At 43.6% G+C, this 14,525-nt stretch overlaps 1 protein-coding gene across 1 annotated transcript in view; it reads right to left on the reverse strand.

The window, feature by feature from the left end:
- Positions 1-1,055, reverse strand: part of Ccdc141 (coiled-coil domain containing 141) — a 157,260-nt gene extending 156,205 nt beyond the window's left edge. Inside the window, 1 exon segment of the mRNA XM_028880586.2 lies at positions 709-1,055. Within this exon segment, the coding sequence (XP_028736419.1) occupies positions 709-810 (102 nt within the window). The 5' untranslated portion in view covers positions 811-1,055.
- Between the last annotated feature and the right edge of the window lie 13,470 nt (positions 1,056-14,525).

Here is a 14,525-nt window from a genome sequence, read left to right on the forward strand (position 1 = left end):
GTGGCAAATCATCTAAAGAGCAAGCCTGTATTTCAGAGGATCTTGCACGATTTCAAGCGAAGGGGACAAAAGCACCGGAGTCTTCCATAACCCAAAGACGTGTGGCCATCTTTGCAAACAGCTAGACATAAAACATACAGGTAAGCCCCAAGTGGGTTGCACTTTTCTGTTCTCCAGAGCCAGTTGGCACACAGTCTGTGGCAGGGTCTCCATCACGCTGTAGTGGGAGAAGTAGTTAGTGTTGCCTGTACCAGTGGAAACCAGTTCTGGGAGGTACTTGTGAGAGGCTTTTAGTGTTTCTAATTCTCGATCATGATCAAGATAGTTCCCCCCCCCCCCCGACCTGTGCCTCCATCACATCCACTCAAAAATCACAGGCACTGCCCTGGCCCACCGGACTCCTCACCTGACATTCCAGAACCTCTGTCACATAAGCCTTGCCTTTAAGGACCAAACTGAAAGTACATAGCCAAGTTTGTTTTAAGTTGTAGGTGCTTTGTAAGCTGAAAAGCAAGCTGGCAACTTGTTGAAACTCAGCAGTCCTCTGTCACTGACTTAAGTGATTAAGATCACTTACTATTTATCATCTGTTCTGTGCTGTGTCCTGTAAACGTGTGCATTATCCTCTAGGACTCCCAGCACACCACAAAGAGCCACCACCCCCCTCACCCCCTCAGCCACACAGAGAAAAGAAAGCTGTGAGCTTACCTTGACAACGGCTATCACGATTTTGGAGTTCCCAGCTTGCACAGCTACAGAGCTGATGGTGGTGGTGGAAACACCCACTCGGGGACTTTCTTTGCAGGACATGGCACTTTAGAAGGAGGGTTTAAACCTGGGGCAACCTTGGTAGGGATGTGTGTCGGCTGGTCATGTCAGAAGGCATCCACGGGGCTACCAGCACTCATTCAGGGAACGCTCTCTGCTCACACTGATTATCCGGCCAAAAGGAAAGAACAGGAAGTTAAAAATAGACAGCCCCATTGAGCTTATCGAGAGGGAGGGGGAGGAGAACGAGAGGGAGAGAGAGGGAAAGACAGGGAGAGAGAGAGAGGGAGAGAGAGAGAGAGAGAGAGAGAGAGAGAAAGAGAGAGAGAGAGAGAGAGGAGCCAGCCACACCCCTAGTATGGTAACAGTAAGTGCCTGTTATTTTTGCCATTATCTGAAACTCAGGGACAGCCTTGAGCTCTTTGCCTATCAGCTGATGTCGATAGCTAATGGAAAAAAAAGTTACATCCTGACAACCCAAATTAGTTTGGCCATTGAGACTAAACAGTTGTAACTGTGGACTTTGAAACCAGAAAGTCACTGACCTGGATATCAATCTTTTCAAGTCTTCTTTATACAAAGAAAACTACCCCCAAAATGACCTTTTTTGTTTCGGGGGGGGGGGGTTCAGTCACAAAGTTGATCAGAATATTTTTAGATTAATCTGTTTTTCTAAAACGTAATGGCCTTTCCCAGATGAAGCCCAAGGAATGGTCACCTTTTCTCCGAACTTCCTAGGAGTGTTTTAAAAACATCTCACCTAACATTTATCAACAAAGGCACATCTTCCCAGGATTTCTTCATGGTGGTTTTCTGAGCAGCATTTTCAAACTCAGCCTGCTAACACCTGTTAGAAAGCGCAGGACTTTGTTGTTACTTTTTAACTGTAGCAAGAGATGTGTTTTTGTTTGTTTGAAGGTGAACACTTTGTTACCTTTTTTTTTTTTTAATCCCCATTTCTACCTGGAGAAAAAAAAAAAATTGCAACCAGCTTCAAATCAGAGTCAGGCTCACAGATTAATCCTTCTGCTAGAAGCTGTGCCCGTGTCAGAAGTTGTCTCTGGTATTAAGCAGCAGCTGTTGGATCCCTGTCAAAAAAACAGCTGAAAATAACACTGACGTTCAGGTCAAAGGTCAGAGGCACACACATCAGAGACACTAACTCCAGAGCTGCTGCTACCACTGGAGATCTCTGGGATGAAAGGCAGAATGGAGGACAGAGCCATAAACAGAGGCAGAGGAAGCTCTCCCTGTGGAAACCCCCGCAGCTCTGTGTTAAAGCATGTTAGACACCAGGCTGATGCTCAGAGGTCTGAATAAACGCCATTGCTTTCTTTGGCTAAGGTTTATGAAAATATTCTTAAGCTGACATGTGTGGGACTGTGCACACATGTGTACGGGGATCACTGCTCGTTCCAAGAGCAGGCCATGGCTGGGATGCAAACTGTTCGCCCTTGACTCTGGGCGTCTGCTGTCAGCATCTGCCTGGGGTTCTGAGGAAATGGGAAGCACACCAACCTCCCAGTTCCTAGACCGAACAAGCTTCACCTGATGCTGTGAACGGAGCAGCAGGAGCGAGCTCTGGACAGCAGATGGAAGATACTTGACAGTGCGGGACATATTCACAGTCGTTTCCTTTTGTGACAGGGCTGAGGAGCTTGTGGAGAAAAAAAAAAACCACTTTGGAATATTAAAGAGAGTTTCTTCCACTGAACCAGTATGTAACTGGTCCATACAAACCAAAACAATTCAATTGCAACCAGCTTTCAGCCCTATCAACCAAGAGCCAGAATGCCCACATCCTAAACTAAGTGCACAGTGGGTATTGCTTAAGTCCTTATCCATCTTGCCGGAACCAGAAGGGCAAACACCAACCTGCATGCAAACAGCATACTTTCACCCTAAGTTAACCCCGGGGCTGGAAACTGCACGGCTCACAAGTTGCACAAAGGCCCTCAAGAGTGGAAGGGAATTTGGGGCAACAGGCTACAAGGACCACAGACTAAATTAGCTGCTCCATTCACAAAGCTTCACTTAGGACGGAAGACTGGGTTAAGGGTACGGAGGACAGCACAGGACTTTGGAAAATGGCAGGCAGTTAGACAGAAAGCAGGGAGAGCTGGAAGGAAGAGGACGAGGCCAAAAGGCTAGTTAAATCCAAGGTTTAAGGGCAAGGGGAATTAGAAATAGGACGTTGTTAAAAGATTAATCCAGCTACTCAGCAATGTACTTTGTGTGTGGATGACCTTTTTCTTAATTAGATGGAACAGGTCCAGGGTACTACATGAAAAAAAAAAGTCCTCTTGCTTTGGTAGACATGAACATTAAGTTGAATTGCATGCATGCATGCATTACTAATTTTTACTCAAATCCTTGGCTTTAAAACTTGCAAAAGAGCTAGGCAGTGGTGGCGCATGCCTTTAATCCCAGCATTCCAGAGGCAGAAGCAGGTGGATCTCTGAATTTGAGACCAGCCTGGTCTACAGAGCAAGTTCCAGGATGGCTAGGGCTACACAGAGAAACCCTATCTTGGAAAAACAAACAGACAAACAAAAACAAATAAACAAAATCTTGCAAAAGACTTGAATCAATATTGTTTTTCCTTTTTGCTTTCTTTCCACCCCAGCCCTGCAGAAACTTAGTAGTCCTCTCCATAGAAACCACATTCTCAGACCATACCGTCAACGTCTGCTTTCTGCAAAAGCTTGCTGTAGTTTTCATCTAGAATAATGCTTAGTTAATAGCCTGCCATTAACTCCAGCACATATTTGGAGAATAGTTAGTAAGAAATACACTGGGCTAAAGAAATTGCTACACTATGCTCAGGTGGGTTTTATTCATATTAAAGTGGTAAAAGCCTTTGAGTTACAGTTTATTTATACTTCCCATCCTCACCAGAAAAAAAAAAACAAAAAAAGCAAAAAGCCAAAACCAAAGCAGAACCTCACAGGCATTCTCCTGCCTTTGAAGTTTATAAGCGGCCTAGCAGAAGTTACTGCACCTTCTCTGTCCACCCCTCTGGGAAATGGCTGTTTTTATATAAACTGAATTTCAGTGAAATGTCCTCTACAGGGAATCATAAAGCTATGGTTGAATTTGATAGAGTTTCAAATGGCAGGCTCTTAAAGAAATAGAAGGAGCTGGCATTTGAAAAGCTTCCCATGTGGTTGTTTCAGCTCTATCTATGCTGTGTGTGCTGTGTTGCAAGCTGCACACACACACACACACACACACTGTAAACCCTCCTCCTTTCCTGCACACACACAAAAGGTGACCCCCTTTTCTTCCATGCACTTCCAGGAGTTTGGCTTGGTACTATTGTTGGCTTTACCAAGACAAATTTCATAGACCCCCCCAAAAAATAATCCAGAATGGGTCTATGATGGTCCTGCCATTTGTAGCCTCCTCATTGGCAACTTATTCTTCCACACATGTGCTCGTTCATGTCTTCATTCAACATGGAGGACTCAATAAATGTCTATTAGTAGCAAACACTATTTTAGATATTAGGCATAGCAAAAGCAGGACAAGATTAATCCAAGATGGAGTTTGCCCTCTGGTGGGGGGTGGAGACACAACCAATTATATGCCAAACATGCAAACAGAATAGCTAGATGACAAATGGATGGACGGACAGATAGAGGACAGACAGACAGAGCAACATCATGTAAGGAGAACTACAAAGGAACACACGGGGAAGAAAGAGTAGATAGGGAAAGTCAAGGTCTAATGGTGAGAGCTGAACAGAGACTTGGCTTAAAGAAAAGAACACGGCATGCAGCTATCTCAGGGAAAGAATATTCTAGGCAGCTGGGCACGCCTTTATTCTTGAAAAGCCTCCAATAGGTTGCTGAACTAAGTGAGGACAGAGAAGGAGACAGAACATGAGAAGAGGCTGGCTGGTTCTCACAGGCCCTCTGTGTAAGCCACTGGGTCCTGGTTTGCTGGGATGACTCTGGTTTACACCTGTTCTTCCGTAATTACTCTTCCGGCCGCTTTCATGATCAAAAGAGTCCATTTGGATGATAAATTATGTGCTAACTCTACTGGCTAGCCACTAGTGAAGATTTGGGTTTGATTCTGAGATGGGAAACTATTACAGAGCTCTCATCCAAAGAACGGCATCACTTTGATTTACTGTTGGGTTAGAAACTCCGTGGAAAGGAGACTGTTGGATTAAGGATGAAAGAGGGAGGTCGGATGGCCACCACACCACCTGGTGCATAACAGGCCACCCAAGAGAGTGCTGGAATGCTTCTTTTTGAACACCTAAGCCATACTGAAAAGAAAGAGGTGTCCAAAAAGATAAGGACTTCTAATGGCAATTTCATTCTCTCTGTGATTTGAACTAAGTAGATTTCCTTACAACTAAATATGTTGAATGACATGAGATCAGGAAGGATAATTAAAGACAAGCAACTTTTATATCCAATGCCTTTCCCACCTATAAGTGACAAGAAAAGCAAAACAAAGTTTGGGCAAGTTTAAAGAATGCTTAAGTTGGTGAGGAGACCCAGGTGGAACAAGGATTTCCCCGTGATTGGCGTGTTCAGTGCAACTCACACCTCTCCAATATTACACGCGTACACACGTACAGTTCTTCTCGAAAAGTCTCTCGTGCATCAACATAATGCAGAAAAGTTCAAAAGTGAGCAACATTAAAATGAACAAAAAAACTTAAGGATCTTGTTGATATGAGCAAAATCCTTTCTGAATGAGAGAAACATTTACAATACATCAAGCCAGAAAAAAAAATAAAGTATTCAAAAATCACCCAAAAGCTTTCCCTGCACAAACTTGGGCTCTAGACCTTGAAAGCACGTCACTTCCCACCTGCCCTGCCCTACATCCTCAGCATCCAGCATAGCTGACTTCTCTCTGATTCCTCTTCCTATGAGGAAATGTGTGGAGGTCTCCGGAAGATGGCGATTTAAATCAAAAAACTAGAGCTCCCATGAACTGCTGAACTTGGTTTTGGAAAGCTGTGTTTCTTTTGTTTTTCCTTACTGTTGTTAAACTCTAGTTGAGGCTGAGATTTTCCATCTCAAAGTACTCTCCAGGGAGGTCTCAAGGGCCACAGTCATTCTGGAGACACCAGCAGGGACACTCTGAGTGAGCAGGTCACTTCTGTACTTTTGGCCAAGGGAAGACTAATGACCTAATTCAAAGCCCAATGGCATTAAACTCAGATGCCCAAACGGCATGGCTGTTACTCATGGACTCCAACAAGAAAATAAGAGGTTAAAAAGAAAAAGTTTTAAAATATGGGGTTTTATTAAGAAACATTAAGACATAATGAAGAAGACTGGTGTCTGTGTAAACTGTTAAACATGGTGAGACTTGTTTTTATCACCCTGGGCTTTCTCTGTTATACACGGCGGCTTCATGACTCACTGATAGGTTATTAATCTAAGTTTAATGACAAAGCTGTTTTAATAAGATCTACCGTACATTTCCTTTAAATTCATCTCTTAATATATTTTGTGTGTGTGTGTGTGTGTGTGTGTGTGTGTGTGTAGGCGGGTAGGCGGGGGTGTTTAGGCTTACAGAAGTCAGCAGAAGAGGTCAGATTCCCAGGAGCTGGAGTTACAGAAGGTTGTGAGTCCTCTGACCTGGATGCTGGGAACACAACTGGAGGCCTCTGGAAGAGCAGCCCGTGCTCTTAACCTCTGAGCCGGCTCTACAGTTTCAACTACAGCAGATTTGTTTTTAAATGTAACTAGTTAAAAAAACAACAACCGGTTTTTTTAAGATGCATGCCCTTATTCCCAGTAAATACGCCTCGCTCCAGTTCACACAGAACTCACAACTATGGGAATCTTTTGTTACTTCATCGCTGGAGAGGGGTGGGTGTCCCAGAACCCACATGAAAGGCAGAGACTGTCCCGGAAGGATAAAGAACTTACTGACACCTGCAGGGAAAAAAGATATTTATACGCAGAGCTTTTAAGAAAAACAGGAAACCAGATGAGAGAAGCTCCCAGAAAGCTGGAAATCCAAAATGGAAACAAAAGTAGCAGGTCATCTGTACCGCACCCCACCTGACTCTCGCCAGCCGGAGCAAACCGGCTTCCTGTCTCCAACCCCACCCTCACCAAAGGAAAGACTTCAAAAGCAAAGTCAGTCTGTGTTAGGTAGAGCTGAGATTCTGCTCCTGGCAAAGCTGTGTTTGAGCTCCCAGGGAGAGCCCATATCAGGGAGAGCAGATGTCAGGGAGAGCAGTGGGTCCCACCCACTGTGCACAAAGGCCTTCCTCCCCTGTGTCAGCACCCTGGCTACCACAGCCCTGGAGGTTCCTGCAGCACATAGTTCTAATGCAGCAGCAGGGCCTCTCAACACCCCTGAATGCTCTAGGCTTCTACTGTCATGAGTTGGAAAACTGAAGCAAGAAAAGTTATGGGGCTCGCCGGCGGCGGTGGCGCACGCCTTTAATTCCAGCACTCGGGAGGCAGAGCCAGGCGGATCTCTGTGAGTTCGAGGCCAGCCTGGGCTACCAAGTGAATTCCAGGAAAGGCGCAAAGCTACACAGAGAGACCCTGTCTCGAAAAACCAAAAAAAAAAAAAAAAAAAAGTTATGGGGCTCATCCAAGTTCACCAAGCAAGTGAGCCAGGAGCCCAGTCGCTTCCCTTGGAATTTCTTACTTCAGTTTCAGAGGGAGTAAATTCTCTCCAAACTGTGAGATCAAAAATGGTGTTGTCTGTGGGTGGGTCACTCTCCATTGTTGAACAGTTTTGGGGTGGGGCCTTCTGGGTCAGAGTACTCCCAGTAAGAACTCGTATCAGGAGACAAAAGCAGGTGTGCTTGCAGCCTGTGCCTGTGGCTCAGCTCTGAGGAGGCCGAGATGAAGACCACTTCTAGTTCAAGGCCACCCGCGCTACACGGTGTAATGGGAGCATCGTTGGCATGGGCTGGCTGCCCAGGTGTCCACGTCCTTCACAGAGGCTGACAAAGAGTTGAACACCCAGGGACAAAAAGTAAAGACTCAGGAAAGGTGAAAACAGGCATTTATTGAGGTAGCAATTCCCCTGCGGGGAAAGTAGACACGACCGGTGGACTATGGACTGGTCTTTTATGGGGTCCTGGACTCTCTCGCCTCCTTTAATCTCCCTGCTTTCCTTGCTCAGTTCCCTCTTCCCCTCTCCCTTCACTTCATCCCCTGCAGCCTAGATGGTCCTTGGCCCAGGAAGGCAGGTGAGGTGGCCTTCCTGCTGCAAGGCAGGGTCTTGTCTCTCTTTAAAGTCCAGCTGTGACGATGATGACGACGATGACATGGGAATGTTCTCTCTCCCACCCACCTCTTCCTGACTGCCTGCGAACTTGCCACAATAGTGAGTTTCAGGCCAGACTGGGTTACAAAGTAGGATCCTATTTAAACAAAACAAAGAAAGACTGGAAAGGAATAAAGTGAAAGAAACCCAAGGCAGCAGCACACACCTCCACCCCGACCTCAGTGGACCCACCAGATAAGGGAACAGAGGACACTAAGGACGGTAGAACTGCTCAGAGCATTGTCACAGTCCCTCTCTCATCTTTCAATCACCCTGGAGCCTGCTGGACAAAGGGCACGTCTATGAGGGTGGATTGGCTATTGTCCTTAGTCACTCATAAACCCAGACAGATGTGCTAGGCAGATCACAGGAAGGCAAAACAAGGGGACGGGTCACAGAGTAAAAGCCCTCCCCATCGGCGTCTGCAGACTAAAGTTAGACCTGAGCACGTCAGGCTGGTAAATAGGACTATGTGTATGGTTGTCTTAATGTTTTCCTTCTGACCCTTAGGAAGGCAGGGGAGAATCATGAGCTTAGGCAATGGCCCATTACAGACAAGTATGAATTCATACCATTATTTTTTGTTTGGAAATACAACTTGGAAATCAAAGAATTAACAGCTCTTGATTGAAAATGTATATTCCAGGATAATAACAGTAATGCATTTTATTTAGAATTCCATCTCATAACTAGATTTTGATTTTCAAGTTTGTAGAATATGATAGAACCAGTTCACGGGAAATTGCGTGGTGGAATTGTGTCCCCTCCTGTCCCCTCCATCAGGACACAGTGCACCTGCCTGCCCCTCAGGCCTGTCACTCCTGTCCCTCACTGGCTAAAAACCCGATCTCAAGCAGGGCAGTCTTACAGCCTGGTGCTTTGGCTCATGTGTCCCAAGGTGAAGAAGCCGCAGTAGAAGATCCTGGACAGAGGCAGAGCTTCCCAATCAGAATGGGCTCTCCAAAGCAAACCTGTGGGCCTTCTCTGCTCTCAACTTTCCCAGCATCAGACTTGGTGTTCCTTAAGGAAAAGCTTCTAAACAGGGTGGAATCAGCAAGCCTCAAAATGTAACAAAAATGTAATGGCATTTTAAAGTTTATGCAAAAGTCCATTTTCCTTAGAAAACAAAACCTCACACACTTCCTGAGTATTTGTGACATAAATCACTGACCTAAGATGCCAGTAAACCTTAAAAAGGAAGACAACGGGTCTCTGCTCTCAGAGATTTTATGTCCAGAAAATATTTCTCACAAGGAAATTATTAATGTAGGGCCATGAACCAGCTATCCACTAAATACCTTACAGTTAGTTACCTCCTTGAGTTACCAGGAAAACGTTTCTCTTATGGCTCTCCTTTCACTGAGGACATTGACCCAGATACATTAAATAGTTGTCTGCAACTACAAGGCACCTAAGGTTGAACCCATCAACCCGACACCGGGGCAGGAGTCTTCCCCAAAGGCCTGGTATCATGGAAACCCAAAGTGTGTTTCCTTTTGTGTCTTATTGTCTGAAGCAACTCTTATTTTGAATAAGTGTAGAACTATAAGAAATTTATTAAACTGAAAAATTAAAAAAAAAAATACTGTCACTTCCAGAAACATCTAGGCGAACTTGAGAATTCTTTCTTCTGATCCAACCACAACGGACGAGAGGCTATGGCGTGCCTCTGCAGGGCCCGGCTCTCGCTCTCCGTTTCTTCTGTCACTGATGTGTTATTTTCTTTCTGTGCATTGTTGAGTCTGTGGGTTGTGATTCCCACGTGCTTTGCCTTCTACAAGCGTTTATGTGCTACACACCTGAAAATATACTGTGGGGTTAGCCGCCATTATCACCTTCTCAGACGGCTCAGTTATCTCTGCGCTTCCTTTCCCCTTCCAACTTTAGCGGGTTCCTCTGCCTGTGCATCCTGCAGCCTTCTCTAGATCTTTGTGTGTGCTGTGAACTGTGGGTGATCTACTCAACAGCCACTGCTTTCCCCTCCCCTCCTTTCTCTTAGCTGGATCTAAGCACATAACTCTCCATTCTCACAGACTGGCCAGTATCTGTAGTCATCTGTATTTCCTTCTTTGTTTATACAACCAAAACAAGAATAGGTTTTTTTTTGTTTTTTTTTTTTGAAATAAAGTACTCCTTCTGTGCAATGCTACCAAAAACTAAAAACAGAGAGATGAAGCTTGGTGTGTTCTAGGTAACTACTATGACACTGATCTCCAGCCACAGAAATCAACTTTTTTATCCACCAAAATCATGTTTTTCTGTAAATAATTGCAGCTCCAGAATTGCTGCCATGAATTATTGATTTCAAAAATTTGGAAATTTGCCAGTGAAATACCTTTGAATTATAGTTCAAGATGTAAGCAAAATATAGTAGTTACCTAGAACACACCAAGCCCTGGGCTCAATCCCCAGACACACACACACACACACACACACACACACACACACACACACACACACACACCACACCCCAATCCTGTGGGAAGAGAAGAAATATAAGTACTATTTACCTCTGATGACACACCTACCCTGGTAATGCAGTAGGAGGCAAGAGAGCTTCATCTCTAAGCCACCCAGGAAAGGTGGCTGGGTTGTTAAAATAGAGAGAAACCCCTATTTTCTAGCATTTCAAATTATTCCAGAACAATCTACCTTTTCTTTTGTTTAAATAAAAGATTTTTAGAAAATATTGGTCAAAAATTTAAAGAATTAAAATAGGGTTAAAGATGTAAAACTCATCAGATTACATTACAGAGACCAGTAATGACTAAATTCTCCCTAGATTTTATGAACAACCTTTATTTACAGAAATCAAACTTGTCCAATAACAATATAGCAAAGAAATACATATCAAAATCTGCTGCCATTGTATTTTTATGGTTTTTATTGCATATTTACAATTTGGGCACATTATAAGGATATACAATAGAAGCCAAATTTCCCAGCCCTTAAAAATCCTATAGGAAAGGTTAGATAAATCACACACTGGTATATTTGAACATGGGTACTGGAAATATATGTATGATCATAATTTCACAGGTGAATACTCTGTGTAATGGAACAGAAGAAAACAATAGTACACAGTAGAAAAAAGTCACCCAAGTATGAAACAAAGAAAGCTGGGCTGAAAAGATGGAAACTATGCCCTTCAAAGGTTAAAAGTCTACAAAACCATACCGACCCGCTGTGTAAAACTGTGAGGTAGAGTTCTCGCTGTCCTCTTTTCTGCTTTCCTGACAACCACTGGGCACTTCCGCATACAGGTGTCTTTTTCAAGCTGTGGCACCAGGAACTGACTCTTGTATATTTTCATGTTTTCTTCTGATCCACCCACTTCCCTCACAAGGTGCTCTTATTTCCCTTACTGAAAGTGGGTGGCAAATGTCACATGACTGAGCTGGTGCCACTTCTTCTGGTTACTAAACTAGCATGCTTAGAGTGTAACCTTTCACAGAGTGGAGCTAATTCTAAGATTCACGTCTTAGGAACCTCTTGGGGAGCTGTTTTGGGGCAGACAGGCTTCTTTGCTTCCCTCAAATGCCAAGTACCACATTCAAACATGAGGGCTATCTTTCTAGCCCAACTTCCCTTACTATTTAAATATGGGGATCAGAAAAATAGTTTACACCTCTTTACACACTCCAAATATAAAAATCAGGGTACAGAACAATCATATTGGGGAAAAGAATGGTAGTTTCTTTTTAAAAAAAAAACAACACCCCTATGAGCCAGCAATTTTAAGTATTTACCCATGAGCAGACAAATGACTATATTCACATAGATGTACGTAAGAATGATCACTACAGCTTTGTTCATAATTGCTGCTCCTGCAAAGAGCCCAGTTAGCCAATAAGAAAAACAAGTGGTAATATAAATGGGGACACAGTACTCAGCAATAAAGTAGGGATGAATTAGTAATATACCAACTCCACGGAAAAAATCTCCCAAATATAATGGTAGGGAAGAAGCCTTGTCAAAGAGTGTCATTGATGTCTGAAGCTAATAAAAATAAGTTCTAAAACAGAACGGTCTAACTCATAGTAGGAAAAGAGCAGTGCTTGTCCTGTGGGGGTCAGTGATTGACGAAAAGGCCATCTGAGAGCTTTCCAGAATGGCAGGTTTTCCTCTATATAGTACTCCATGTGTTTATGAAAATACAGTGCATGTGAATGTTCCGTGCACGTAAATTTTATACCAAAAGAAAGCTATAAGCAAGTCTGGAACCCTTGCTAGTGAGAGATATGCTGAAGTATTTAGCTGGAAGCATATAGAGGTTTGCAATTTTAGATGCCTCAAAAAATAATCGGGATGGCTTGACAGACGGATGGGCACGTGACAAAGCAAGTGTAACTAAGGCCCAGGTGGTGAGGATACTATGACATTGTTTTAAGTTTTATAGACTTAACAGTTTTAGAGTAAAACTTTGGGAAACAGAAGGTTTGACATTTACCCCTCCCCCCCAAAAATGCCCTTACAAAAATATTATCAACAAATACTTCTATGTGCCAATTTAGAAAATTAAGCAGCTTCTCTTCAGAGTATGAGGAGAGCAATCAGCTCCCAAATCTACTCTGGTTCAAAACCGCCCAGTAATATTTGGATCCTCTCACATTTTTGGAGAACTATATCTACCCTCATGTAATACTCAGAGAGACTTGACTGGCTGAAGACTACCACCTGAGCTAAGAAGAAGACACATTCTTCAGAGAAAAAACAACCATAAGAATGGTTTGTTGCCGGGCGGTGGTGGCGCACGCCTTTAATCCCAGCACTCAGGAGGCAGAGCCAGGTGGATCTCTGTGAGTTCGAGGCCAGCCTGGGCTACCAAGTGAGCTCGAGGAAAGGCGCAAAGCTACGCAGAGAAACCCTGTCTCCAAAAACCAAAAAAAAAAAAAAAAGAATGGTTTGTGCTCCATCTTATCAACTACATCAGTCAGGAAAATAAAGCACACAGGTGTGAGGAGGCTTCAGAGGACAGGCATCTTCATCCTCAGAGGCTGAACTATCTGGTCCCTCTAAGGACTCAGCCCCTGGGAACTAGCCTCAGAGAGCATGGCCCCCATCAGAAATGGTGTTCCACATGTCCTACTTCAAACTCTTCACAGTTCTGCTCTAGATGCCTGACAGTAGCTATTTCTAGCCATATGTTTAGAATTCCTGTATCATGGCATATAGGAATTATATACTGTATCTTGCCTCATAAAGAGCTCTCCCCAAAATAATCCTGATTCTTTGAAATATTTACTCACCAGCTTTCATAATATTTAGTTTTAGCGCTGGCTTTTCTGTGCTCTTGATCTTCATGTCTGAGCACAGGTTTTGCTGTGTTCTGAAGTGCACAGACTAGCATTTATTCTCAAGTCTCAGGTTTGCTTTAAACTACTGCAGGGGCATTAAGTCACACTGCACATCACATCCACTGACTGGCACCGTCATGGCACACCCTCATTTCTAAGCCTCTATTACAGGACTGGTCATTCCCCATTATCATCACTGACTAAGTCTGTCAAATTGCCTCTTCTCTACCCAAGACCAGCACTAATGGTGGTCTCAAGCCATGTCTACCTCAGTTTTGGGAGATTCTACAAATAGCCTCAGATTTACACTCTTGGTTTTATAGCATGTTTTCTTCTTAATACACTCCAACCGTGACTTTCTTTGGCTTGTGGTAATTAGTGGAGTTAATGGAGTTGTCTCATGCCCTGTCAGACGCAACATAGATACTTGTGTTGTGTCCTCCATCTTAATGTTTTATCATCTTCCCACAGCAGAGTCTGTCAGCTTTAAGGCTTCATTCTACTGATGAGGGCACCAGCCCCAGCCTTGATACGTCAGGCATGTAATCTAAATGCACATTTCCTTATCCACAGTGAGATGGGGGAGGGATGAAGAGGCAGGGATGAAGTGGGTAGAGGTTAGGGAAGCACGCAGCAGAAGGAATAAACAGTGTGTCCTCTCCACCACTCCATGAATGTCACTTAAGACAGGGCAAGATTAAGGAACACTAGTTTCTACTCTGCAGTATTATAGCAATGATGCCTTCCAGTATACATGCCCCTTCAGTTTTCAATACTTCTGTAGATTATTATATTTCATTATTGGAATTGATGACTTGTGCACTTCATATTTTATAGTCTCAGGGATATTCACTGACATATATTGATTCTGAGAAGTCAACGAATGTCAAATGCTATTCATTTTGTTTCACCAAGATACTTGTTGGCTACATATCAGAAAATACTTTCTGCTCTCAATTGAGACTCTTCTAGAACTGAAAGTTAACACTGATAAGTTTGCTAATTCAGTTAACTGTTTTGGCTATCTTCACACATCTTTTTAAATCCTAGAGAGCTTTTTCTTTCGATGCTTAAGTGGATGATAGTCTATTTACTGATGCTTATTTCTGCCTTCCTCTTCTATACAGACTCAAGATCTACAGAATTACACCAGCTACAGCAGCTTTAGGTTTTAGCAGCCATCATGCTTTT

The sequence above is a fragment of the Peromyscus leucopus genome, chromosome 4 (genome assembly GCF_004664715.2).
Source record: "Peromyscus leucopus breed LL Stock chromosome 4, UCI_PerLeu_2.1, whole genome shotgun sequence".
NCBI classification, from domain to species: domain Eukaryota; kingdom Metazoa; phylum Chordata; class Mammalia; order Rodentia; family Cricetidae; genus Peromyscus; species Peromyscus leucopus.